This window comes from Pygocentrus nattereri, chromosome 11 (assembly GCF_015220715.1).
Source record: "Pygocentrus nattereri isolate fPygNat1 chromosome 11, fPygNat1.pri, whole genome shotgun sequence".
Classification (NCBI taxonomy): domain Eukaryota; kingdom Metazoa; phylum Chordata; class Actinopteri; order Characiformes; family Serrasalmidae; genus Pygocentrus; species Pygocentrus nattereri.
Window position 1 is genome coordinate 24,076,331 of NC_051221.1, and position 27,276 is coordinate 24,103,606.

The 27,276-nt window shown below is 39.6% G+C and overlaps 1 protein-coding gene across 1 annotated transcript in view; it reads left to right on the plus strand.

The window, feature by feature from the left end:
* The window catches only part of LOC108428734 (ankyrin repeat domain-containing protein SOWAHC), a 59,268-nt gene that overhangs the window by 23,406 nt on the left and 8,586 nt on the right, over positions 1–27,276 (plus strand). The window contains exons 6-12 of the mRNA XM_037542328.1: positions 1,468–1,527; positions 1,634–1,681; positions 7,249–7,371; positions 16,830–16,832; positions 21,074–21,160; positions 25,081–25,083; positions 25,395–25,397. Coding sequence (XP_037398225.1) covers positions 1,468–1,527; positions 1,634–1,681; positions 7,249–7,371; positions 16,830–16,832; positions 21,074–21,160; positions 25,081–25,083; positions 25,395–25,397 — 327 coding nt within the window. The remainder of the gene's footprint in view (positions 1–1,467; positions 1,528–1,633; positions 1,682–7,248; positions 7,372–16,829; positions 16,833–21,073; positions 21,161–25,080; positions 25,084–25,394; positions 25,398–27,276) is intronic.

Below are 27,276 nucleotides of genomic sequence, written 5' to 3' on the forward strand. Positions count from 1 at the left end.
CAGAGAAGATTCTCCTCGCTGTCTGAAGCTGCAGGGCTCTCTAGCTGTCAGAGTATGAAGGGCTTTCATTTTGTTTGACAGAAGGAGGGAAAGAGAATGAGAAGAAGGATGAAAAAGGATTGTGCGTGCGTGTGTGTGTGTGTTTGAGTCTGTTGTTTTTGTGGTCTGAGAGGGGACAGAGGAGGTGATGGGGTTTTAAAGGGGAGACTAGAGGGGTTTTGTTGTGCTGAAACATGGTCACTTTGTTGAGGGGAAACATTTCTTCAGGAAGATGTTGATTTCATGACTGAATTGGTCTTCTCTTCCTTGTGAAATGAAGTGAGGGCTAATGTGAATGGGATGTTGTTTTAGGCTTCTTTGAAATAGAGTAATCAGTAATCACATCCATTATGTCTCAGGTCTTTAAATTTGTACTGTATCAGTGAGTGGGATTTGGCTTAGGCTGAGACAATTTGAATACATTATATATATCGCTGCTGTTGGAACAAAACCTCAGATGTCCATTTATATTGTTTTTCAGTTTTCAACATAATTTGAAAATCTCTTTTGCCCTTTACATTATGTGTAAGTGATGAATGGACCAAAACAACCAGCTGAAAAATAATTTTGGGGGGAAAAAAGTCTGGTTACATTGATTTACATTAAAAATTTTGGAGATGCAAAGTTGTGTTCCGTCAGCAGCGATATATGTATGTATGTGTATATATATATATATATATATATATATATAGGGATTGAGCGTGCGTGTGTGTGTGTGTTTGAGTCTGTTGTTTTTGTGGTCTGAGAGGGGACGGAGGAGGTGATGGGGTTTTAAAGGGGAGACTAGAGGGGTTTTGTTGTGCTGAAACATGGTCACTTTGTTGAGGGGAAACATTTCTTCAGGAAGATGTTGATTTCATGACTGAATTGGTCTTCTCTTCCTTGTGAAATGAAGTGAGGGCTAATGTGAATGGGATGAGGACAGACCAATGGTTGTTGTTTTAGGCTTCTTTGAAATAGAGTAATCAGTAATCACATCCATTATGTCTCAGGTCTTTAAATTTGTACTGTATCAGTGAGTGGGATTTGGCTTAGGCTGAGACAATTTGAATATATTATATATATCGCTGCTATATGTATGCATGTGTTATGTGTGTGTGTGTGTGTGTGTGTGTGTGTGTGTGTGTGTGTGTGTGTGTGTGTGTGTGTGTGTGTGTGTGTGTGCGCGTGTGTGCTTTTGGCAGATTAACGTGATTGCCATTTAGCTTCAGACAGTCATAGACAGGCATTCAGACAGGCATTTCACAGACCGTCTTATTTGCAGAACTGTTCATTTTTGGCTAATTGTTTATTGTTAACAGCTGGTTCAGTTTGACAAGACTTCAGAATCTGACCAAACAAGCTGCAGCTGAAATGTTGGGCATGTGTATGACCACACGTCCTGACACTGTATAAAAACTAACCTCTGTGTCTGTGTGTATGTTTCAGAGTGATGAACATGAAAGCCTTGAGGAAGATACCAGGAGTGTAGCGGCATCCTCTGTCATGGTAGGACAACTTTTCTCCTGTACTTATTGACGAAGAAAAGAGAATCGAATGGTTGCTTACATCACTGTGGAAGGTAGTACAACAGTGTTTTTGTTTATGTGTTAAGGAAGGCCCTGAGGAAGATACTAGGAGTGTTACAGCATCCTCTGTCATGGTAAAATAAGTTTTATGCTTTCATTACACAAGTAGAAGTAGATAAAAGACAAACTATTCATTATTATATGGAGACATTTGCATGTAATTGTACAAAACAGTGCATCATCAGGCCCTTTAGTAGACGACTACAGCAGCTGCTTCATATTACATCTTTTTCTCAACTGACCCATAGAAACCTTTGCTAGTTCATTTAAGTAGAGGTGAATGAACCCCTTTTAAAAGTATTTTTGCCTTTTGAGCTGTATCAACACCTCTGCCTCAGCGCAGGGCGAGCCAGCCTCTGTCCCCCCAGTAGGCGGGCAGCTGAAGGACAGCCCCCTCGGCGAATGCTCGAGTTTTTTAATTAACGTGGAGGTGACACCTCTCCCCTGCACATCTCTCACCTGCGCTGTAAACAGGTCTGTGAACTCCGCCGTCATGGCCGTGACCCTGCATGCCACTGCTCGCAGCTAAAGCTCATTAATACAGAGTCAGCGAGAGACAGCACAAACACTGCCAGCCACTTTGCACTAGATGAGTCAAACTTATGAGAACATACACATGGAACATATGAAGCTTTATAACTGCACTCAAAATTTATTAGCAGGATTTATATTCTTTGTTTAACCCAATTAAATTACTGCCAAAATCAAATGTATTAAATTGATTCACATATGACTCATTTTGATAATTTACATGTGCATGAGCCGAAATGCATGCTTCACAGTGTGTCTTGCTTATGCGGGTACCAGGAATCGATGCTTTGTGCCCCTAAACATACCGATATGAACCGTGCAACAGAAGAGAACTGTGCTCCAGTGATTTATGAATCCAAGACTATGCCCATGAATTTTGAAGCTATGTCATAAAGCACATCATAAACTAGCTGCTGGGAGCTTTGCTTTGAAAGCAAGAGTCACTAGAGAACAGAGCCATAAAACACCAAAGACATTAATTTCAGAATAAACGAGGGGAGTTTGTCTCTTGTAAACTTTTATTTAAACTTTGCTGTAAACTTTATTGGCAGGCTACCAACTGGCCTGCCAATTATGGCTTCTTTCTCTTGTTAATTTTATGTCTGGGTAATAAATTCACAGCAGGGCCTGTTCCCTGACCTCAACCTCACCTATTTCACTCAAAGAGAACTAACCTCTAAGTGTACACTTTGTAAAAGTGAATTTAATAATAATGTTAGAGGGAGAGTAGGTGTCTGACAATGTTAAGATCATATTTATGGAGCAAGTATAGATGAACTGTTGAAGTGGGATTAAATATTCAGGCTTTTTAGATGGGCAAAGTTTGTTAGAAGGACTTACTGTGCTTTTCACCTCAGTTTTCTTGGAGATTAACTAATTTCATTAACTAAACGCTCAAATACTGGAAATTACTACTGAAAAGCTGTAACAGTTATGTTTTCCATTAAAGGAGTGTTTTTTTTACATAATATGCTGCTCTAAATTCAGTTAAACAGCACTAATTTAATGAAACATGCGTTCTCAGTGTTCTTGACACATTGCCCATTGTCCGTTTGTAGGACCAGATTCTTGGACCCACATAGATTCAAGACATAATATATAGAATTTTAAAGTCCAGTCAGGTAGTGGAGTGGTGACCTCAGGACTGGCTGAGCCTACGTAAAATATTGTTGCTGTTGTAATAAAACCTTATATCCCTAAAATGACAACTTTACAGGAGAAGAAAAAACAAACTTTAATGTAAATATATGTAATACAATTTTAGTCCAGTAATCTTTGACCATTTATATTAGTCCATTACTCAAGTATTCATGCAATGTAAGGGGATTTGATATGACAGCATCTATATTGTACATTTTAGTAGGCACTGTCTTAGTTGTGGTACGCTCTGCAGTTTCAGATGCCCTGTCTGTCGGTTGCAGCAATTTCTCAGTAACCTTATGAGGTTATTAGTTTTTTCTTAATTTTCTGTGTTTGATTCTTAAATAAAGCCTTCTAATTATAAATGTTTTCTAGCTGCTCTGACATAGGCAGTTTTTATTGACTAGGTCTATTTCTGTCTCAGAAATTCTGTGACACAACATCCTCTCCAAGTGATCTGTGTTCTTGTCATGTCCCCAGTGTCCAAGCAGAGGGCACAGAACTTGCTGATGTGGTATCTGCTCTCCCAGTGAGGGAGCCTCTGACTTCTGTCTCATTCTCTCTACATGCCAGCATAAACAGTTAGCGGTCTACTTCAAGCTTTTCTCTGTATTAGCATGCAATGCTAGCACCCTGTCTGAAGCATCACCTTCTGCAGAGTGGTGCTGGGATATTAGCACCAGGAAAGCTAACACGGCATTTTCCATGTTGCAAAAAATACCTGACTCACCTCTTCCCCCTGAGAGCCTTCCAGAGACAGTTAGCATGATGTCACTGCTGTTACAAATGCCACAAACATTGTATAACCATGTTATAATTTATTATGACATGGTTATAATAACTTGTGGGCAAAGTAGAAAATGGAAAAATCCCCACATAGGGTGATTCCACTGATTTTTCAAAATGTCTGCATAATTCCATTGTTGGAATAGTTCATTATAGAGAAGCTTACTGACAGTGGTGGTGATAGGTCACAGTGTCCACAACACAGCCTTTATTTCTTAGCCAAAACCACCCTTGAACCTACAAGTGTCTTCTGAGTTTTATGTGTTAAATGTATGTTAAAAATCGTAACAGTGTGGTATTTCTGATAATTAAGTTCACTTTTGGGACTATTTTGCCTGAGATTTTAGGCCAAACCGAGATTTTAAACTATTGACAACAATGACTGTGTGTTCATACCCATTAAATGTAATAAATATCTGTGAGGTAGCTTTTAGAGATCTTAAACGGGTGTCTGGTCCTTATCACTCAGCAAGTTTCTCTAGAATGGGGCATTTCACATCCACCACTTTGAATGTCTTTGTTTACATCCTAATGATTTAATTGTGCAGAAATATAAAAAAATGGGGGAATTCCCCGTTAAGGAAGGGTACAGCTACTACTGTAATAATTCTTTTGAATATATGTAAACTGTTAATACAGAATTTGATTCAAGAAGAAGTTACTTTCAGTTAAAATACACCTTGAAGACAAAAAGGACCAATGCTTAAAGTTCTATTGGTTGTACTAGATACCCAAGTTGCCTAGATTCTTAAATGTCAGCAATATTTTCTAAATTAGTTCGCCAACAGGCCTTTGCAGTAGAACATATAAACAACAGCTTTAGGTGTAATAAGGAGATATCATGATTGTTATCCTAAGATGACAACATTAGGGAATACTTAAAAACACAGTAGTTACTTAGCTTAAATAGTTAGACTGGCAGATAATTGTTTTCTGAGATGAATCTGTGTCCTGCAAAGCAGAGTTGTTTTTTTTACCGTTAATAAAAATTGCAGTTGTGAATAGGTTACCAGAAATAAAGTTAAAATAATGTGAATATAATGTGCTTATACTCATAAAAATAGTGTTAGAGGGAATGGACTCAATATAGTTACAAGAGTAGTTGTAATTTGATATTTTGTAAAGAAAAGAAAAAATGCAAACCTTCATCCTGTATGTAGGTGGAGTGCATAAAAATGAAATGTGTTCTGACAGTGGTTAATACTTTTTTGTTAATTTGTGAACAAGTGACCGGTTTACAATCACAACACAAAATGATAGTTTTGTTCATCATGTTCTCTCTTTATGTTGGCAGTTATTGGAGTGTTGACATTGTTTTCCATTGACGGCCTCTGAGAGACCTGTAAACTTGTATGAGTTGCTGAAGAAAACAACTAAAAAAACACCTGGAGAGAGAAAACCGAGAGGTTTGACATCTGATCTGTCTGGGAGAGAGACCAGGGCCTTTCAAGTGTCAAAAGAGGTTGGGAAAAGACAGGCCGTCTTAAAGAGATATCACCCAATGTCCGTCAGTCTAGCAGTTTGTCTTCATCAATCATCTCAGTGTTTGTTGACCATAGCAACAGGATGTCACAGTTATTTTTACGGATCTTGTTATTGGGGTCTGCTCCCTCACAGCAGGAATTTCCTCCGCCATGGCATCATGGGATATATGTGAAGTTTTTTTTGTGCTGTATTTGCGCTCGGGGACCATCCCTATTCTTTTATGTCTTGGGTTTCTGCCTTTGCCCTAGCACCTAGTCACCAGATCTTTCTCTTTCAGATCAGTTTAAAACGTCGATACATCAACAAACTGTCCTACACAGTTTAAACAAATACTATAGTATTTACCTTGTAATGGACATGCCATGGAGAAACACAGTGGTGTTTTTTGAAGTTCCATATATTTTTTATGAAAATGTGTCAGTGTATTAAGTTGCTTTCTAATGACACAGCCTTAATTAACAGCTTATGTTGTGTTCTGGCACTTGGTGTGGCTAACAGACACAGATGAATGGTTCTCATGTCAGAGTTTTCTTGTCTGGAGACACAGCTGACATTAAAGAGTCAAGGTCAAGCAGACCCTTCCCCTTCATCTGTCAGCCTTTTTGATCTGCAGCCGCTTTGCTTCTCCTTTCTGCACGCTCTGCCTTTAACATGAGGGCAGAGGTCAGTGCAGGGCATGGCCGCAGGATCCCTCCCCTCTGCTGCCCTCCTCCACCCCCCCTTCTGCTTTTGTCTCTACTTCACTCAACCACTACACATATGTAGCCATTACTAACCCTTTGCCATACCTCTATCCTCGTACTTCCCCTGGCCCCTAATTATTTTATAGTTTGGTTCTGCATTCCTGTGAGATTTTATCACTTGCACATGTCCGTAGTTCTTGAGGTAACTCTGTTAGCATGTCTTATGATACTTGTGGTGGGTTGTCACGATTGATCAGTGTTTTGTGCCGTATCCGCAATGATGTCCAAACCCTTCACAGTGGGGGTTTCAATTTGTCATATCATAAACAGGTGCTAAACATGGGGATTAGTGGCGTGTGGATCTGCGGACTGATCTCTGGTCTTGTTATCCGAGTGCTGGGGCCCCCGTTCTATTCTGCCAGGCTTAACAACAGGGTTCTTGTGTTGACCAGAGGCTTCTGGAGGGCCCCAGAACCGGTCACAGTTCACTGATCAGTGAGGAGACATGAACTCCTGTCTGTTTTCATTTAGGCTAAGGCCGCTAGGAACCAGTTCCAGATTAGCAATGAAGTGAGGTTGAAGCTTGCTGAGACTAAAGGGCTCAACTGTTACTGATTACATACAGTAGAGAAGGAGAGGCACAAGGCCAGGCACGTGTATGAGCAAGTCTGAAAGAAGCCAACATTTTGGGACAGTAATATGTTGCCTTTTTTTGTCACTTGTCCGTTGCTTTGTTTTTATGCCATACTTTATTGTTCTATCAAAACTGTAAATGTTATATCAAAATCTTGTAGGTTCATTTTTTTGTCACACTATTTAGAAATGCCAGCTGACTTTGACATTATGTAAACATTTCATGACCAATCATGATGTATGGAATAATGAAAAAACTCTTCACATTAACAGACACTGAAGTGAAAGACATTTTTTCCAGGTACCATTCCAAAGATGTTCTTTCCTTCAAAATTGACATTATGCTTCCTGCATTGACTCTGATTTTGCCTTTTTTTCTGCAGTCTCTCTTCCAGAGGATGCAGATGGACCCTCTGGAGCGGGAGTGGTTACGGTGTGCAGCATTAGGGAATGCTTCTGGTCTGCGCCAACTCCTGCTGCAGGACCCCACCCTGGCCCCCAAAAAGGTGAGCCCCTTCAGCCCTCTTACTGTCTGGAAAATCCACCACAAACAGCCCTGTCTCCAATTCCATAACCCTCCCCTCACCGCAGGCCCTGCTGAAGAAGTGATCTTATCCTTTCCTCCTTCCAAAATAATCAAGCTGTTATGGTAGAATGAAACATAGTACACAGCAGTAGTGGAACAAGTTTAACTGTAAAGGCTACAGTGGAAAAAAAAAACATGCTTTGAATTTACTTGATTGAAAAGTGTATGTTGTTTCTATATATTTCCATATATTAGGTACTTTTCATTACTGGTGTAACAACATAATCAGCTCACATTTGCTATTGGGATTCATAATACTGGGATTGTGATTCAGTATTCTCACACTGTTTTGAAGAAAATTATAAAATGAAAAAAAATGATGATCATGTTTTTGCACATGTTTCTTTCAACCCTTGAGCTGTCAGGCAGGATGAATGCTGGCACTGAACATGCAAACTTTGGGGTTCAGTCAGTGCAGTTTGGATGCAATAGATGGCATGATTCATGGAATGTTCATTGTCCAGAATGCATTGTCAAATATCCATGATGCACATTGTCACCCTTTTTGCATTGCAATATCACAATTTTTACACCCCCCTGTTTTTTATACATTGTTTACATCAACACAATTACTGCCAAAAGAATTGTGAAAGACAGAATTGTGCTGATGTAATATATTTTATTAACGTGTTAATGATGTATATAGTCCATTGCCTTTTCCATGTATGAGTTGGCTTCAGTGACATTAGTCTTTACTAATGTGTTCGAGTGATACATCATACTGTCACACTGTGTTGAAACAATAGTGATATGAAGGGTAATTTGAGCTTAAACTTGGAAAGGTTATGAATGATGTGTACCTAACACTACAGCTATCCAGAAGGAGGAAGACACAGTGGCAGGGGGTTAAAACCGCCAGACAGGAACAGATAGTCTTTTGACCAGGAGCATTTTGTCGCCTGATATTGTTGAAAGGCCATGCAGCTTGCTTTGAAGGTGAACAGAAAAGAAAATAAAACACGTTGATGATTTCCAGATATTGTTTGGCCCCTGGATGTGTACAAAGCCTGGATTGGCTTAAACTTCAGAAGCCTCGGGCCCCAGAGCTGTCTATTCTGCTACTTAGGCTACAATAACAGGCACTTCCGAAACAAGGGTGGAGAGGGACAAGAAGAGAGGAAGAAAAAGAGGAAGGTGGTAAATGAGTGTCTGGTTGTAAATCATCACATATGTGCCTAGCAGCAGCAGGCTTGGGCTCTGCAGGATCGGGGCCCAAAGCAGTGGCACTTATTAAATTTCCATGAAGTTTAGTGAATTTGCAGGATCAGTGGGGTGAGTAAAGGCAACAGGGAGTGGCTGCCACTGCTATTGCCTGCAGCACCTCTGTAAAGCAACTGACAAATGCACTTACTGCTTTCACTGTTACTGCTAATGCTGTTAGGAGTAGATTTATTAACATATTTAGAGCATGCTACAAATGTTTGTACATACATATGAGGAGTGACAAATTCCTTAACCACCCAGTTCCTGATGCACTCATAGCTCTTCTGTTACCACTACATTTAAATGCATATTTGCTGATGTTAAAATGTTAAATGTTTAAGTGCCTTTGACAGTAGTGGTAGTATTGCACAGATCATTTAAAATGATCCTTTACCATTATGGTAAATCACTGCCACTGCCTTTACTAAGGGGTAGAGTAGTATATACTCCTTGTGACGGAGCTGCCCTCCGCCACAATGTACATATGTTTAAACTTTCTAGGTAATGGGGACATGTCATACTCAGAGACACAAACTGCTTTTAGATAGCATTTATTGATTGAGTGGTTATGCTGGGGAACAAGAGCAAACCTGCAGAGAAAAGAACCAAAACTTAATGGTGAATGTGAATGTTTTATTATTTGTAAATTTAGATTGATTTAGTGATGTAATGAAACATATATTATAAACTAATATTATTGAAACACTTGGGGAAGGCAACAAGTACTTACCTGTGAATAGACTCCAGAGGAAGGTAGCCGTGTTTTCAGTCAGGGAGGAAAACAGGACCCTTTGTTTGTTGCGTTTTTACAGTGAACCCCCACCCCCCCCCCACCCCCCCCCCACCCCCCCCCCCCACCCCCCGCGCAAAAACCGGAAGTGACGTCATAGCACTTCCTGTTTAGCTCTATAAAAGCCCTAGATGGACCAGAATGAGCTAGTCTTGTGGGAGAGGTAATGGAATGTGGTTGAAGCCTGAAACCCTCTCAAGTTGTGATTGAATAACTGACTATTCAAATTAAGCTGTATATATTTGTAAATATTTTTATTTTTGGCATTGGATAAATTGCATTTTTGTTTTTTGTTTGGTTTTTCACTGGGATTTAATAAACACCGATTTTTGCACCTCAAACTGGAACGTACCCACGTGTCTTTTCCGTCGGACCATCACACTCCTATTTCTTCCTCACTGGTCCTTCAGGCTGAGGTGATTTCATGAAGGCCAATGTCATGTGTGTTCTGCTGAAAGATTCCTTCCCAGAGTCCCAGGATTCCTGCTTTTGTAGCCCAACGGTATGAATCAGCTTGAGCCGGGGAGAATGCATGTATCTAACACATTTCATGTTTACACTGGCATGCAAGCAGAGATACCAAAGTGCTGCTTTTGTGTGACTAATGCTAAACTACACCAGTGCAGGACATTTTCAAAGAGCACACAAGGTTTTCTTTTCTAGCCAACAATGAATTTTCAAAAGAGAAACCAGTTCAAAGCACCATCTATATTGCCCTTAAAGATAAGCCAGGACACTCTCATCTGATCTGGCCTTAGATGTGGCAGTCAAAGGCGGCCATATTGAGTGGCCCCCTTTTACTCCTCCAGTCCCCCCAGGTCAACAGTAATGGCCAATGCTCTTAACCAGGATCTGATAAAGGAGATAGTGTTGATGGGATAGACAGCATCTTATGTGGCCATCGAGATTGAGAGACAAAAACTCATAGGAAAGGTTAATCTCGAGCCCTTATCAATCAATTACATTTGGCTTTTGTGGAATTAATGGCATGGCTTGAATTGCTCCAGAAGATTGGAGGGCTTTGTGTGGTGAACTTGGCATTGGTGTCTCAGGGGGAAAGGAAGCATTTTGTGTTTGAATCATCACAGACAAATGATTAAAACTCGGCTCACTGAAGATGATACAGAGAAAGATAATAGATCTTTTCAAATTAATCAGTGAAAAGACGTTCCTTCTCTCTCTCCATCAAATGGCTGCTTTGGATCACTTCTGAAACCCTAAAATGGCAATCAGTGGGAATTTAATTGTAGAACTTTATACTTTACAGTCCTTGACCATGTTTAATGTGTTTGACTATGATATCTACAGTCTCATTACATCCTCTCCCTTCTCTTCTTTTTCTTTTCCACCCTCACTTCTTTAGGATTTTGTCACTGTAAGTACTCATGAACCATGTGCATTTAACATTTTGTTCTTGCTGCATTCTTTAAATTCACTCTTTTTACTTCATGTTGCAATATTTTCTCTTGCCTTTACACTCTCAAAAATAAACCTGCTGAAAGGGCATTGTCAAATCATGACTATTAGAGCCAGGCTTTCAGTTTGGACCATGACTGCTATTTTGCTAATATGCTGATAATGCTAATTTCTTCTAGCACCCCATATGGGATTCTACATTGCAAAAATATTTTAGCAAGTGAAATGATCTTAAATCTGGTCAATATATCTATGTCTAATTTTTAGATTGTTGTAAACTTATGATATTTCTTACTTATTTTTATGGTCAAGGACTTGTTTTAAGTGGTTTTTTCATTGAAATTATCTCACTATATTAGCAAATGATTTAGCTTAAAAATGTGAAGAAAACATTTAATAAAATTACTCAAAATAAGTAAAAGAATGTGTGAAAATAAGTTAAACAATCTTATATTAAGCTTAACATGAGGAATAGTACATATCTGAACAATATCTTGACAATCTATATTTAAGATGCCATTTTTGCTGTGTAGTAGTATGTTAGTGGTAAGTTAACAGCAGTTTGCATTAATATTTTTGCCCCTTACGACTCCTTTAGCAAAGAGCCTTGGCACACAGGTGCCACCACTATTTCTGTTTCTAACAACTGACTGAAACCTGGTTAGGCTACCATATTCATTATATCAAGAAGACCCACCATGGCACCCCCCACCTCACCCACACCCCCCCACCACCCACTGTTAAGTAGTTAGTTGATTTCACTGTTACTTATCAAAAATATTACCACAAAATTTGCAGAATTTAAATACAAGCGCAATGATTGTTGCTAATTAAAATTATCTAAAATATGCAATTCAACTTTTTTTCTTTTATTTCAGAGAAATCATTAGACTTTTTTCTGAAATCTATAAAGAAAGCTATACTGTTCTTGTAATTGAGATGTGTGTGTGACGAACCTTTTAAAAGTTTAAATAAATTTCACATCATGTAAAGGTACTTTACCAATGAAATGCTTTTCTTTCAGAGCTGTATTACTAAACCAAGAGGGGCACCTTTATTCTTAAGAGTGTTTGATAATCTGCTGTTCTGTCCCCCTCTGTCTCAGTCTGGTGGATTCCTGATCAGTAATATTCACATATGTGTGTTGGTAGGAGGTTTGAAATCCAGGAGCTTCTGTGACCTTTTTCTGCTCTAACAGAAAACAAATGTGCCTGAGTAAGTTGGCGAAGCAGCAGCCTGTATTGTGTAAACTCCGTGAATGACGCAGCGATCTGTGGAGATGCTCATTGTTTAGTCGCACCCATCATGTCTTTATGCCATTACTTCTACAATACGACACCCGGGAAAGCAGATTTGTAAACAATAACAAACAAGGTCTCAGTAATCTTCTTAAGAGAAATTAATGAATGGGGAAGAGAGCCAGAGGCTTCAGAAGGGGCTGGCTGGATACTGATCCTGCTCTGATCACAAAACAGGGGAAGGTGAGTGGGGGAATGGAAGGATTAGGCTGAGAAGTTCCCACTGGAATCAAATAGTTCAGCCTTTAAACTCATCTCCCACCCCTAAACTTCAAAACACTCCAAGCTTTGAAATGGGAGTAGGTGTCTCTAATCCCCTCTGAGGACGTTAATCTATGTACCTAGATTAAGTCCTGTCTTTAGTCTGAGCTTTGGTCAGTGCAATCTTCTCAGGATGGTAAACTTTTGCACTGTAATGTATCAATAAGAGTTGAATGGGTCAGTTGCTGCTTCTTTTTAGCTCAGATGAGGACTTAGTCAGGGTTTAAATTAGTCAGATGTATTGATGTGGTAACTGGAATAGACCAGCAGAACAACAGTGGTGTTAAGGCAGGTGTTATTGATCAACCAGTGTTATACTAGAAAAAAATTGCATATGTGTAATTGCTTTTATAAAAAGGCGTACTGTATAGATTAGTGGGATGAAGCTGTAAAAATGAGATGCTCTTAATTTGTATATTACATTAGCATTAGAAATTGAAAAAAAAAATTTTAGATTATTTTTGTTATCTTTCATAACATTCAAAAATGCATATATTAGCAAGCTTTACACTTAAGAACATTTTTCTTCTACGTACTGTTTTGGAGAAGTTTTGTTATTGTAACAAAAATATATATTTTCACTGTTCCACATGTACTGACTTCTGAATTCTTATTTTATAGGAAATGTTTATTGATCATTCATGCTTGCCAATCATGTTCATACTTTTTCACTTTGTTAATCTTTCACTTCTCCATGATGTCTTCATCTATGCCGGCAACAACACAAGGGGGTGAGTTTTTTTTATTTACTAGCAGAACAAATTGTTTTTATGTCAACTTTATTACTTTAACTTGACTGTCAAATGTGGAAGAGAGTAGACGTGTTTTGAGGTTTGTATTGATGTAAATTTTGCTTTGTATTGTTTCCTTCTTAGTATTTTAGTTCACTAAAACCAGCTAAATTGCTTGTTCCCACATGAAGTAATCAGTTCGGCTTGAACTGACAAACCAATTTTCCAGTGCACTCAAGCCCTTTCATTTAAAGTCATATTTTTTCAGTGTACTCTGAAAACACGGAAGATATAATAAGCTGCTGCTAAATATGTAAAAACATGGTCATGGTGTTTTGTACCTTCAGGCATTTTCTGTGCAGGATTTGCACTCTTTTTTGACATTAATAATTGCTAGGAAGGGGATATTTAATTCATGATAATCTGTGTGTCTGGTACACACTCTTCCCAGTGTGTGCTAGTGCCACAATCATCATTGTGTGTAATTATAGTCTAATTACACGGCAATTATTACTTTAACAAACACACATAACTCATGCAGCCCTAAAGGCAGGCACACACCTCTCTATGCTGCTCGTCCAATGGGAGAGGGTGATTGTTTTAGTGTGGAGTAAAAGGATTAATTTTTGTGCAGGAGTTTGCAGTTTACCAACGGCTACCTGGTTCACATATTTTCTAGTGACCTTTGTGTGTTTGCAAAAAACTTGAATTTCACACTACTGCAGTGTTTCACTAATCAGTGTTTAACATTCATTCTCATGTCGTTCTTAAACACGTTTCTATAGAAAATCATTTGTCATACTGAGGTTCTAATTATTCATACATTTAAGCACATGTATCATATTGTTGTACTCAAATTAATTGTTTATCTGAAATAGTAGTATTACCATAGAGGAAGAGATGTGCTTATTGTTAGAGGGGATGAAATGTCTGTGTAATTCTGTCATTGGGATGTTAACAGTCGTTGAGATTGGTTTAATTAGAAATAGTTTATTGTGGAGAAATTTACTGATTCAGATTTCTTTATAATGGTGGTTACAGGAACTAGGAATTGCAATATCTACAATGTAAATATAGGCGTTTTATTTACATTTCAAAAGTTTTCATATATAATGCTAATTATGGTAAAATTGCATGTACCCCTCCACCATAAATAGATTTTAAAAACAAGTTTTTGGCCAAAAGCCTCTCAGAACTATGAAAATGCTTCTCAGAATCTCAGAACTCTGGTAAGTCACTGGTCCAGGCATCAGGCTATAGATTCACAACCATTTTGTGAAATAATGTTCTGTCAGGGACCTTTTAGAGGTATTAAATTATTTGGATGTCTGGTTCCTATCAGCACTGCTGTGAACAGTTTGACTCTAGGTTTCTCTGCAATTAACCATTTCACATGAGACCACTCTGAATGGCTTTGTTAACATTTTATATGATTTAATCATGCAGAAACCTTGTAAAATCCATGAAAATTCCCCTTTAATGTGCACTGAAAAAAGTGTTGCTTAAATGAATTAAGTGTGTCAGGTGTACATAAATAAAATATGTTACATCAACACAATTCTCCCAAAACGAAGGGAACTGAGAGACTTTGTCATTGTAGTTACTGATGTAAGACATTTTATTCATGTTAGACCCATTTAAATGATCTAAATTCATAGCACATTTTTTCAGTGTATGTTAATATTATTTTCATTTGTGAAATAAAAAATTAACATGAAATTAAATAAAGGGGATGTTTTGTAAGGACAGTGCTGGTATACAAATCCTCAGTGTCATATTTTTGTAGTTTTTACTCCTAAAATACAGTCATGGTAAACTCCATCTGAAGCCCCAGCATTAGCCCACTCCCCATGAAATAATTGAATGTTATCACTGCAGTTGTTGTAAGAGCGCAGCTAGTGTTGCTCTTTTGTGTGAGGCTGCAGGAGTTTTTAAACAGGTCCATATGGTGAGAGCCGTCAGGCTTTGAAAGTGAGCAGAGTAGTGGTGGTCCTTATACTCTCAGCCCCTCTATTGAGCTTTAGCAGGGAGGCTGAATTTAAGCTGTCCTTTCACACTGAGAATAAAAGAGTGTGTGTCCATCTGGCCCACAGTAAAGCACACACACACATAGACTCTCTCTCTCTCTCTCTCTCTCTCTCTCTCTCTACTTCAGATATGTAGAGAGGACAACCTTCTCAAAAGCATTACATCATCTTTCAGCTCTATTAGATTCTATATGTTACAAATCATAACTCTTTCTGTTTTAATAAGAGCTTAAAGTGCCCTTATAATGGCCAACTGAATTTTAATGTAACATAAACATTTTACACCATAACGTTCTCTTGCCAGTCTGTATCTCCACAATACAGAGTTGGAAATTAAGCTGCAAAGGCAGTGAATTTTGGTTTAACTGTATTTACCTATATCCACCCATTCTGTCTGCAGTAGTTTGGTGCTGCCCAATCATGTTAAAGTTGTAAGCAGTTAAATGGACTGCTTTTTGAATGAGGCACTGTACAGGGTAGCCAATGAGAACAAAGGTCATTTGCTTATATCATTCTTAAAGGTACAGCATTAAAAACAACCTATTTAATTCTATGAGGGATAAAGAGAGGTCGGAAAATGGTCATGGATTAATGAATTATGACTTTTTTCTGAGGTACATAAAGCCATACAAAAAACTGGACCTTGGGGAAAAAACGAATAAAATATGACAAAATGTTGCATATGCCAAACTAATGGCTACCTCTTTTAGAACCATTCAGTGTGATCTACATCACTAGAGATGAAGCTTATTGAGAAGTGTTTGGCATTTTTTACTGGCCCTGATAGAGTAAACGTTGCTCTCTGCAGGACAGTGCAGGCCGTTAGAGATGGGGAGGAGACAGTGGAGGAGGCAGGGGTTTTTTCTCAATGGGCTGTGTCAGTGTGAATTAACCAAAGAGCTGTCAGCACAGTCAGGAGTGTAGAAAAGAGGGCTTGTGGGGTCAAGGTGGTCCGCCAGTTCTTGTGTGACAAGATACATAGTTTCTTTTGAGCTGCTGGAAGATTACAGGTTACTATAGTTTCCCTCAGGCGCGACTCAAGCATTCAGTTAATCTGCTCAGCATCAGTTAAAGGGTGGCGCTGATCTGGGCTGGATAAAGATTGTGTTGAGAAAACCGAGGAGAAGAATTTCACAAAAGCCAAAAGCACGGCTGCTCCACTCCGGCTTTGATGGCATCTTCAGAGGGAATGTATCCTGAGCAGGAGCTCTCTGAGCTCTGAGCTGCTGGATAAATAATCTGACATGGACACTGACACCGCTGTGGAGAGGGACAGCACTGACAAGACTGAATTAACCAATGTGTTTGTTTGTCCCCACCTTTCTTTCTTTCTTTCTTTCTTTCTTTCTTTCTTTCTTTCTTTCTTTCTTTATTCTTTTCTGTCTCCTTTCTTTCTGTCTAAACCTCTTTCTGCATTTTTCTTTTTCTCCATTTCTGCTTCTAATTTCTTAAATTCTCTCTGACACTCCCTCCCTCACTCTCCCTCTCTCCCTCCCTCCCTCCCTCTCTCTCTCTCTCTCTCTCTCTCTCTCTCTCACACACACAGCTTTTGTCTTAGTTACGAGATACACACAGTGCTCTGTGCGATATGTGCTCACATTGCTGTTTATCTGTCCTTTTTCTTTTACATGACTTTACGACCTGGACAAAAGTTTGTAAGTATTCTTCTTTTCCACTTAGAAATAATGCACTGAAAGTCCTTAATTCAAATGGGTTCATCATTTCCACCTGAATAAAATATATGACAATGACACACATATTACCAAAATCAAGTAGACTGAAAAGAAAAAGAAAGCATGTCTAATGGTTTAATTCAGGTGAAAATGTTGAATAACATTTGAATGTGAAACAGTAAAATTCAGTGCAGTCGTGTTACACCATACAGAACATTATAATATTGCATAGTCAGGTCATCAGCAAAGAGGCCAATGTTTCTTTGCTGATGACCTGATGACCAGTGTTTCAATGTAAGATCACTGAGAATATTTAGTGGCTATTTCAGTCCCAGATTAATCAACGTACACTTCTGTAAGTTAATACTCATTTTGCCACCCCATTGCCCCTCAGTAAATTTTCTTCCCATATATACTGTGAGCTAAATGAGAGAAAATGAAGTATGTAATGTGTATCAACCTGTCTGAAAGGATGTAGAGACAAGCAGAGGTGATAAGATAAGCGTCCTTGACTCTGGCTCTTTAGTGCAGCCTCAGTGAGCTAACATTGTGCTGAATTAGACTGTATGCTAATGACCAGCAGCAGTGCTCGTCCATTCTGTTCAGGCCAAATCTGCTTATGTAAATGCGCTGTGAATGTGTCTCCAGTGAGGTGCTGCTCAAATGCACTTTAAAACAGTTGAGTCACTGTCACATTGAGTGTAGCCATGCAGGGAGAAGCACATGTTCTCTCTTCACTGTCTTTTTCATATAGTACATGCTAGTGTTTATTCTCTGAGTAGAGAACAAGCAGATTTTAACTACTGACTTTTGGACTACAGTACTATAACAGTATGATAGATATATATGTGTATTTTATAAAGGTTGAAGTTTTTTATATAAAAAAGAAAAATAATTACATTGTTTTCTGCACTATAATGGTGTTTGAAAAAAAGAACAGCATTCCACAGACATAATTTTCTATAACAGCTACAAAAATGAATAAAAACACATTTATATACATGTATATAGGATTTTTTTAAAATTTCTATACCCACCTAATCTTTGAGGTGTCCGTTACATTTTAAGATTATGGCCTAAATATTTAGTTGGGGAGCGAGCATGTCTTTCATGACTGTTGTAATTTCAAATCAATTATCATTTAATGTTACATTGAATGTCACTGAGGTGTTTTGGGACAGTGCGGAGTTTGCTTTGTTCTAAAATATTCTCCACTTTCTAACTTGTCTAGAATGTTCTGCCCATTCACACTGTTTTAGAATGTTCTGCTTCAGTTCAACTCTAGAATGTTTTCCATCTATTTACACTGGATGGATCTTCGGAAAACCTCTGGAACGTTATGAAGCCGACTTTCAACTAGATCTATTGGAATTTTGAAATTTGTTGAGTCTGCTAGTTTTATGGGTGGGCAGTGTGGCAAAAATAAAACACTGTGTTACTTCAAGAAATTTAGATATTTAGTTTGAAAAGATGGAACACACAAAAGAGAAAACACTGATGCCACATTTTTAAAAATGGCATTTAAATTCTGTGAAGACTGAGGCGTTACAGTGCAAAAAACATTGCATTTAGGGGCAAATGCTCTTTTGTTTTGATGAGGCATTCAACAGTAGCAAGGAAATGTCCAGCCCAGCACTACACGAACATGGAACATGGGGGTGTATAATGCAGGAGGACATGACGTATTAAGAGGGAAGACGGTTCCAACATACTGGAACCCACCCTTCTCAGCCATAATTTCACTCGTAATGCAACTACACACTGTAACTAACTCACACATAGCAACATCAACAATAGTCCCTTATTAGCCTTATTTGCATAACCACACCCGCTAAGCTCCTACGGCAGAGTGTAGTTCACAGTACCCCCTCAAATGTCACCCATCACGGCAACCCACATAACCCAAGACCATGAAAAGTGCTACCCTGGGCCATGAAAATTCGCCCCCCCTGTTCACTGTCCCAGTTGGCACAAGTGCTGTGGAGTGCCTTGCCCTTAGCAGTGGGCACCCAAGGTTCTTTCTCGGGCTGTGTTCTTGGTGCAGTAGCTATTTGCTATGCCTAGGCCTGGATGTGCTGTCCTTCTCTTACATTGGTGGGCAACCAAACAACAGCTCCATGGGTGTTCTCTCCATCGATGCGCCAGAGCAAAGAGATGTGTGAATGCTGAAGCAGTCCCTTCTTTGCTATGCACTGGTCATTTCAATGCATCTACGGCTCTGTCCTCCTCTCATCTGCCTTCTGCATTATCTTTTGTCCACTGTGTTCTTTCAATATTAGTGGCTGTACCTGCAAAAAGCTGTTGTGCCCTCAACCTGACAGTATGCCCCACCCCGGGAATCCAGCAACTGGCTCTGACGCTGTGTGTTCAGGTCTTCCAGAGCCAGCAGCTTCCCCAAAGGGAATGAAGGCCATGCTGGCTGAAGGCCCTGAACCTCTGCCTTGGCTCCACCATAAGCTGCCATAGCCAGCTTCACTCATCCCATCTCAGCCCAGAGCTTCTTTCCTGAGGTCGAGCGCGTCCCTGGCTGTCACAAGGAGGTCCAAACTGAGTATGTACACATCCTATATAGGTGTGAGGCAGACCGTGTACAGTTGGCTCAGGCCCCAAACTACGACCAGGTGCTGTCTCCTCCCTCTCATATCAACATGCCTGCTGGTAATGGACTTAAGTTAGATGGTCATCGCTCCCCGGTTGGCAGTTGTGCCTTTCAGTCTGAATAAGCTTGCCTGTATGTAGCAGTGACATCGACAAGCCAGTGTCGATGAGGGCATTGAGGTTTTTCCCATCAGGTTTCACTCAACCCATAGTCTGCAATGGCAGTCGATATTGTGGGGATCAGAGGGGAACTAGAAATGGCTGTGTTCTGTTTCCCCACCAGCTTTGGTTTGTGGCATTGACTGGCGCTCAGCACATTGTTTCCTCCTCTACCTGCTCTGTCACGTGGTGTTCTGTTATTTGCCATACTATCTCTATTCTGGATGAATTCTGCCCTCTCTGCTTCAAAGGTGGATGCTTGAGGGCTGGCCAGTGCAGCAAGCTCCATGTGCCATCTCAGGAAGTGTTCCAGGTGACCACTTGCGCCTGTGCGCAGTATGTCTCTCCGGCACCTTTTCCACTGAAGCATGGTAAGCGAATGTGCACCATCTCCCTCTCATTGGACTCCAGCTGGTTTCTGCTGCCAAACCTTGCCTCGCTGTTTCCTTTGCCGTCTTCTCTTGCAAGCATTCTCACTCTCTGTTGGCTCATCATGGAGAGGGGTGGACATAGGCTGGAGGAAGGGGTTACCAAGAGCCCTTGTCTTCCAAGCACTGGCGCAGAAAGCGATGTGAAAAACATTGCATGCAAAGGCAAATACTCTTTTATTTTCAACAGGAGCTCCAACAGCACTCCCAGCCCAGCGCTACCCCAACAATGAACACGGGAAGGGGGTGATATGGGAGGACATGAAGTACAAAGAGGGTTAGACGCTTCCAACACTGTAACCCATCTTCCTCAGCCATGCGGGAAGGGGGTAATATGGGAGGACATGAAATACAAGGAGGGTTAGATGGTTATGTGTGGTGCCCCCCAAGAGCCACATTCCATGGCCACACCCACCAGGTTTCTCACAACACATGGCACACTTAATTCATACTGTACAGCACCAAATCCAGGATTGATTATGCTCTGTTTGTAATAAAATATATAGGTGGTCAGTGTTCTTTAAGCACTAATGATATCTATATGTTCAGTAAAAGGATATTGCAAGTATGATGACAGTTTAAATTTTTAGCTCCACTCTGCAGGATGATAAATCTCTTGAAGTAAGACTTGGACACCCCTTCACTAAGGAGGCGCAAAATATATGACAGTGATAAAATGAAAAAAATGTTTGATAGCAGCTAGTTCAGTAAATGAAAGTGATGTATTGCAGAGGCAAGCAAGTGTAATTTGTGTGTGATCACCTGAAGTTTTCCTGATTGGTGTATATTTAATATCAGTAGAGCACAAATTTTTTAGAACTTTGTTGTATTATGTAGAAGACATAAATGAGATGTTTGCTCAAAATCAATGGCAAGTTGTGGTATTGCTGCAAAGTAAGCTTTTTGTACTCAGTAGCAGCACAGTGCTCTGAAAATATGTGCGTTTTTGGGAAGCTGTGTGATTGACAGTAGAGATTTGATTGACAGTCCTTGTGTATGTCTGTGTGTGTGTGTTTTCGTATGTATGTGTGTTTGCAGACGGCGCTCCACTGGGCAGCCAAGCAGGGCCGCATAGAGACAGTGGACATGATGGTTCGCTCTGGCGCAGACGTCAACCAGAGAGCGGTGAGAGCTGACAGGAGCCTGAGCTCCTACTGACACACTCACATTTACACCTCTGCAGGGGCTCACACACAAGTACACACCACACACACAGTCACACACTCACAAATATGGGCTATACACACTCTCAGAAATTAACACCCTTCCTCTTGAGGTGTTCCAGTGTTCACTGGCATTAAGTTCTACCTGTGCATGGCCTCAGTGTATATGTGTTATATATGATATTTATGTTATACGTGATATGTATTGTACAGAATACAGTATACTTGTGCGGACACACACACAAGGAACACATTGTTAAGCAAAAGAAGGTTTTAATCTCTTAACATTTTCTATATATTATTTAGAGTATTTAGTGTGTAGACCCTTGACTTTTATTAAATCTTCCATTCTATTTGGGAGACAGTTTTTCCAATAAATCCACAGCGATATTGTTCACACGTCTAAAGTTCAGTCTGCATTTTCAGTTGCATTTTCTGCTTCTCATGATGCAAATGATCCCAAACAGATGCAGTGATGTTGAGGTCTGGGATGGTGAGCTCATTGTTATAAAACACCAGCAGCTTCTTTGTTTTGATTTGTACATTTTCTTTTTTTTGGTTTTTACCTTTTCTCAGTAAGGACTGCTTAACAGCTGCACATTCTTTCAGACTCAGTGTGTTATCTTCTCACAGTGGAAGGATGGACAGAAACACCTGTGACCTGTGTTTTTATACAGTTCTGAGACAAGAGTAGAGCTTGATTTTCTCCTCTCTCAAAGATGAAAGCATTTCATCTGTTTATGTGATGATGACAAGGAAGGAACAGAAACAGCGCTAAGCGGCCGCGCTGCGTCTGCACCTTGGTTAAATATGATCATTAGAAAGCACAGTTTAGTGAAGATTGTGGTTGTAGTTTGTTGACTTCCACCAAACTGCAGGTGCACTGATGAATCTGAGGGCCGTTTGCTGTGAAGAGGAGCTGCAGTTTCCTCTTAACCCCCCAAATCAGAATCAGACCTGATGGTGCATCTCTGTCCATCATTTCATCAGCCTAACTCATCAGAACCCGTCAGACAGTGTCAGGGAGCTGTAAGTTTCTCCTGCACAGGACAAATAACACGACCTGTATCTACTACATTAATTTTGCGCATAAATAAAAACTGCGTACAAACTGCAAAACGTTCATTCGAATTATTTATTTATTTTACTTCCGTCCCCTCTGGGGCTCCATACCTTTCTTATGCAAGTGAATTATTTTATATCTTAAATCTCTTACATCTCTTGCAAACTAAAAAGTTGCAAGTTCACCGTTTTTGCCTGGAAATTGAGTAAAATTAAGTTCTCACTTTTGCACAATACTATATATGTATATGCTTCCTTTAGTACATGTTGTGTGCATACATGTGTATGTGCATGTATGTGTGTAGTTATACTGGTATGCATAACCCAACCATTTGACTGTGTTTTAATCACTCTCTGATAAGTGGCCTTAGGTCATAGACTCCCCTGGCACTTCCCTCTCATTTAGACTGACTCACCTAATTTAATGAATGTCTATTAATCAAACGGGCTTGCTCAGAGAACATGAGTACATGTGCAGAGCTCAGAATGAACCTGAACCTGCTGCAAGGTGCTTTTTACACGGCCTCTTCCAACTTTGCATAAACACCATCTCGCATTTATTTATTCAAAACCTGCATTACAGAGCAGTGGTCCAATGTGGACAGTTCTGCTCGGGCCTCACCTCCAGTTCATGCATATTCTAAATCGCACCATCTTATCTCTCGCCATTTACGTTTGGCCAAGTGCACAGTGAAAATACAGAGAGGATCTTTGTGCTTCTGGCATTTTTCTCCCTTCATGTCAAGGTGAAATAGTCATTCATGCTCTTTATCTGACCCTCAGCATCACAGCCCTCGCTCACATTTTTATTCCATTTCATTTTGTCCCATCACCTTTCAGTGTGAACAGGTTCAGATGGAGTATTGAAGGCTTGAGTTGTCTCTCTGCCTGGGGCTGGCCACAAACTGTTTATAGAAATTGAAAATGTTAAGAGCTTCTTTTGCCATTAACGGTGTGTGTGTTCCAGGAGTGTGTGTGTGTGTGTGTGTGTGTGTGTGTGTGTGTGTATGCTGTGGAGTTACACAATGTATCTAAAGTAATATATTTTCAGTACTGCATGTAGCAGAAATATTCTAAGTTTCAGTAATTTTAATACTTTTTAAAAAATAAGCTAGCAGCAGATTGACATTGTATTTTGCCTGCATTTTTAAAAATAAGTGTACTAAAAAAGGTTCTGTAGAATGACGCCGTAGAAGAACCCCTTTGGATTCCCTAAAGAGCCTGTTTGTTAACGATCCTGCTTGTAAATGACATGAACTGTACGTACAAGCCAAGACCCAGTTCTTTTGAGAATTGTGAATATATATTTATGTTCAATCCAATAGACATTCAAGGTCAGATGTATGTACAAGTGCAGTAAGTGCCTTCATGCAACCACAATATACACTTACAGTGTGTCTGAATTTAATCAGTTTAGTAAAACTGCAGTTTATCACACAAACTGAGCATAACCCCACCTACTAACTGCATGCTTGTGAGGCGCAGGGTTCAAAGGTCCCTGTGAAATAATAGAGCTGTCAATAAGCTTGAGAAAAAAACAGAAAATGAAAGCTCAGTGCCAAATTGATGGTGGGCTTAATAAATGAAATTTGCTCCCAACAAAACATTCAACAGGGGTGTTATTTTTCTCATTTGTGTACATCTGGTCCTGAGAGTTTATATAGCATTTTTCTAATGGTGAGTATTCTTTCAGTATGTATTCAGTGCTTGTGCATGCTTTCTGCTTTGCTGCTGTTAGTTAAGGAATTCTGTCAACACATCTGAGGCCCTAATGCAAATTTACACCAGGAGAAAAACTAATACAAGACCTGTCATCACTGTTGCTCAGACATTTAGTAAATCATTTGGAATATATAATCAGCTAAACATGTAACCTACTTTTTGCACAGGCCTCTACAAAACTACATATTTAGTTTCCTGTAGTTTCGTTCACACAAACTTGTGGAAAAGTGTAGGCACTCCTGGTCAGATTGTCTTTTGTTGATTTTCTGCATAGAAAACTTGGTATTGGTATTGAAATCTAAATTCTGGCTGTGTGACCTCCCTAGTGTACTCATGAGCTTCCTTCTCCTGCAGCAGTCCTCGTCTTAGAATGTGCATAGGGTGTCTACAATTTTGTGCCGTCCATCACTTGTGTTTACACACACTGGTGTGTGTTTGTTTGTGTGTGTGTTGTGTGCGCACTCCCTGTGTGAAGGCAGCGGTGAATGTAATGGAGGGAAATTGTTGTGATTAGTTAATGGTTTCTCCGTCTGTTTCTCCTCGGCTGCACTAATCTCTTCCTCTCACCCTGTCTGCCGTGATGTGCGCGCTGGAGATAATGTTTAAAGCCTTCACCAGCACAGCCGAGCACACACGCGCCTCTTATTGCCTTCATAATTACATAATTAACTTTTGCTCCCTAATCGTTATGGAGGTAATGGTGCTGTTCAAATGGAGCCCCTTCTGGGCAGGAAGGGAATAAAAAATCAATAATCCATAGAGTGCCATCAGGGCCTGGAGATGTCTCAGTGGGCTTCACTCACACGTCAGATGCTACTTTCTTCCTCTCCATTTTATAAATCCCCTACCCACCCACCAAGTTAAATGGATGTTTTCTTTAAGTGAACTGTTCAGCTGTTCAGTTATAATCAAGGTTGTTTTTAGTCTTTGACATGCAGCAGTAGATGATAGCTTCACAGTAGGGTGCAGAAAAGTCAACCTGCTATATTTTTCCCTCCTGATATTACAGTTGCTCCATCTGACTAATGTCTCTCTCTCTCTTTCATTCTCTTTTTTCCCCTCTTTCATGATACACTCTTTCTTCTCGACCCCTCGCAGCACGTAAGTACACCCATTTATTTCCACACGCCACTTAAAATGCCCGTGGTTCAATCTGTCTATCTTATATTCAGAAAATGCAGACTTATAGCTTTACGCTCCTCAGATGAATAGAGGCTCGGCGAAATATTTCCAAGGCCAAATTGCCCTTAATGTCAGTGTGAAATTAGGTTCCTGACCCAGGCCAGTGCCAGCGCAGTATGCTTATTCTCTTTCTTTAATCTTCCTCCTGCCTACCCTGGCGTACCGGAGCTGACGCCGGACTCTGATGACATCCTTCTTTTTCCTCCGTCTGTCTCTCTTTCTCTCTTAAGGGGGTGAGTTCTATTTTAATATACCTGTGAAATGAGCCTGGCTTTAGCATAAACGTGCTTTAGATTCAAAGTGCGGTCACGCTACACACCGATTTGCTGTCCACCTATGAGAGGGGATTGTGCGAGTGTTAGGAGTCGGCATGCTATTGGAGACTAAATCTCATCTCCCTGCAGGGACATTGAACAAATAGGTTTTATTAAAAATTCAAAAGGAAGACACTCTTGGATTTTCCAGCGAGTTACAGAGAAAGAACTGATGCGTTATGAATGGTGCTTGCTACCTGAGGTATATTGCAAAAAACTCCATACGGAGAAGCTTAAGGTGACCACGCTGCCTCCCTTTGAATCTATCCATATTGACCTCTCATCTTCAATACATAAACCACTCACTCTCTCCACAATGAGGTTTTTTGTGTCAGACCCTGCGATGAAGTGCCAGTGTATATATGAGTGTGTGTGTTTTTGTCAGTAGGTCTCGTTAAACGAACCCTCAGTGACTCACCTTGATCTCCACTGGCTCCTTTGGCCCCCTGGCCAGGTGCTCCCTGGCCTTTACTTACATTTAAAGTAAACATGAAGCTGAGCACATGAAAGGGCCTATGACCTTTCCAAAAAATGTCAGTGCTTGCACTTGTGTAGTAATGAGGACTAGAGCAGAGGGAAGCCTACTTTAACCTTTAAGAGCAGCAATGCTATGGGAAAAGCATTATGCTAGCACTGTGGTTAGCAACATAGCTACACTGCATTGCACACTACAAAAGCTACCACCAACGGGCCCATGTGGGAGACACTCTTAACTACAGTTATCAATGGTTGGTATTGTATTTAGGTCAGGTGCCCTTTAAGTGGTACTTTCTTGATCTGTACACTATGTATAATATTAATGATGGGTTTGAGTAAATTATGTACAGTGGACCCAGTCACTAGTCCTCTACAGAGAACATGTTTCTGCACATTTCAATGCATGCTTACAGTTTTTCTGCTGAATTTAACATACTGGGGGGGGGGAATAAAGCATAAAAATGAGACCTGTGCAAATGTTATATCACATTTTATATATTTTTTTATTTAAATAGAAATTGTGCACTAAAATTCGCAGAAGTTTGTTCCCTGTAGAGGATGTGTTAACTTATTTCATGATTCGTAATTTCATGAGGGGTGTTCAAACTTTTCCATACAACTGTACAATCTGTATAAATGTAATTATCAGTGGTGGATGATACAAACATGAAATGTATCATAATATTTTCCAGTCCATTATGACATGATATATAAAAAGATAATGATAATTATTAAAAATGTTTTAAATGTAATGCATGTCTTTAAAGGATGTACATGTTAATAAATGCTAAAATGATTATAAAAAGCTTTTCAAATATATTTGACTGTAGTTGTTTCATGTAATTATGGTGTAATTTTATTTATATAATGAATTATATATATATAGAATTAATTAATGCACTATTTTGGAATATTATATTATACTATATTATATAAACCCTAATTTACCATTTTACTGCAGTGATGTGAGAAGGCTATTCAATGATTAGGAAGGCATTGCATATGGATTAAAGGTGATTCAAAGCTATATTTTGGAAAAAAGAAAAAAATTACTCATTCAAGGTCCTTCTGTTTCAAACTGAGGGGAGATTAACCTATTCAACATATCAACCAGTTCTCTGTTCTTTTCATTTGCTTTTGTGTTTATTTTTAGAGATTTTCTAATCAAGTGGCCCATTAAAGTTTTGAGTGATGCACCAAAGGAAAATGAGCACTAAACAAAGTGACAACACAGAGAAATCGTGGAAGAAAGAAATGACACAAAACGTGCATTTATCTCAGTGTTTCCAGGAGCCTTTTTCTCCATGTGAAAAAGCTCCCC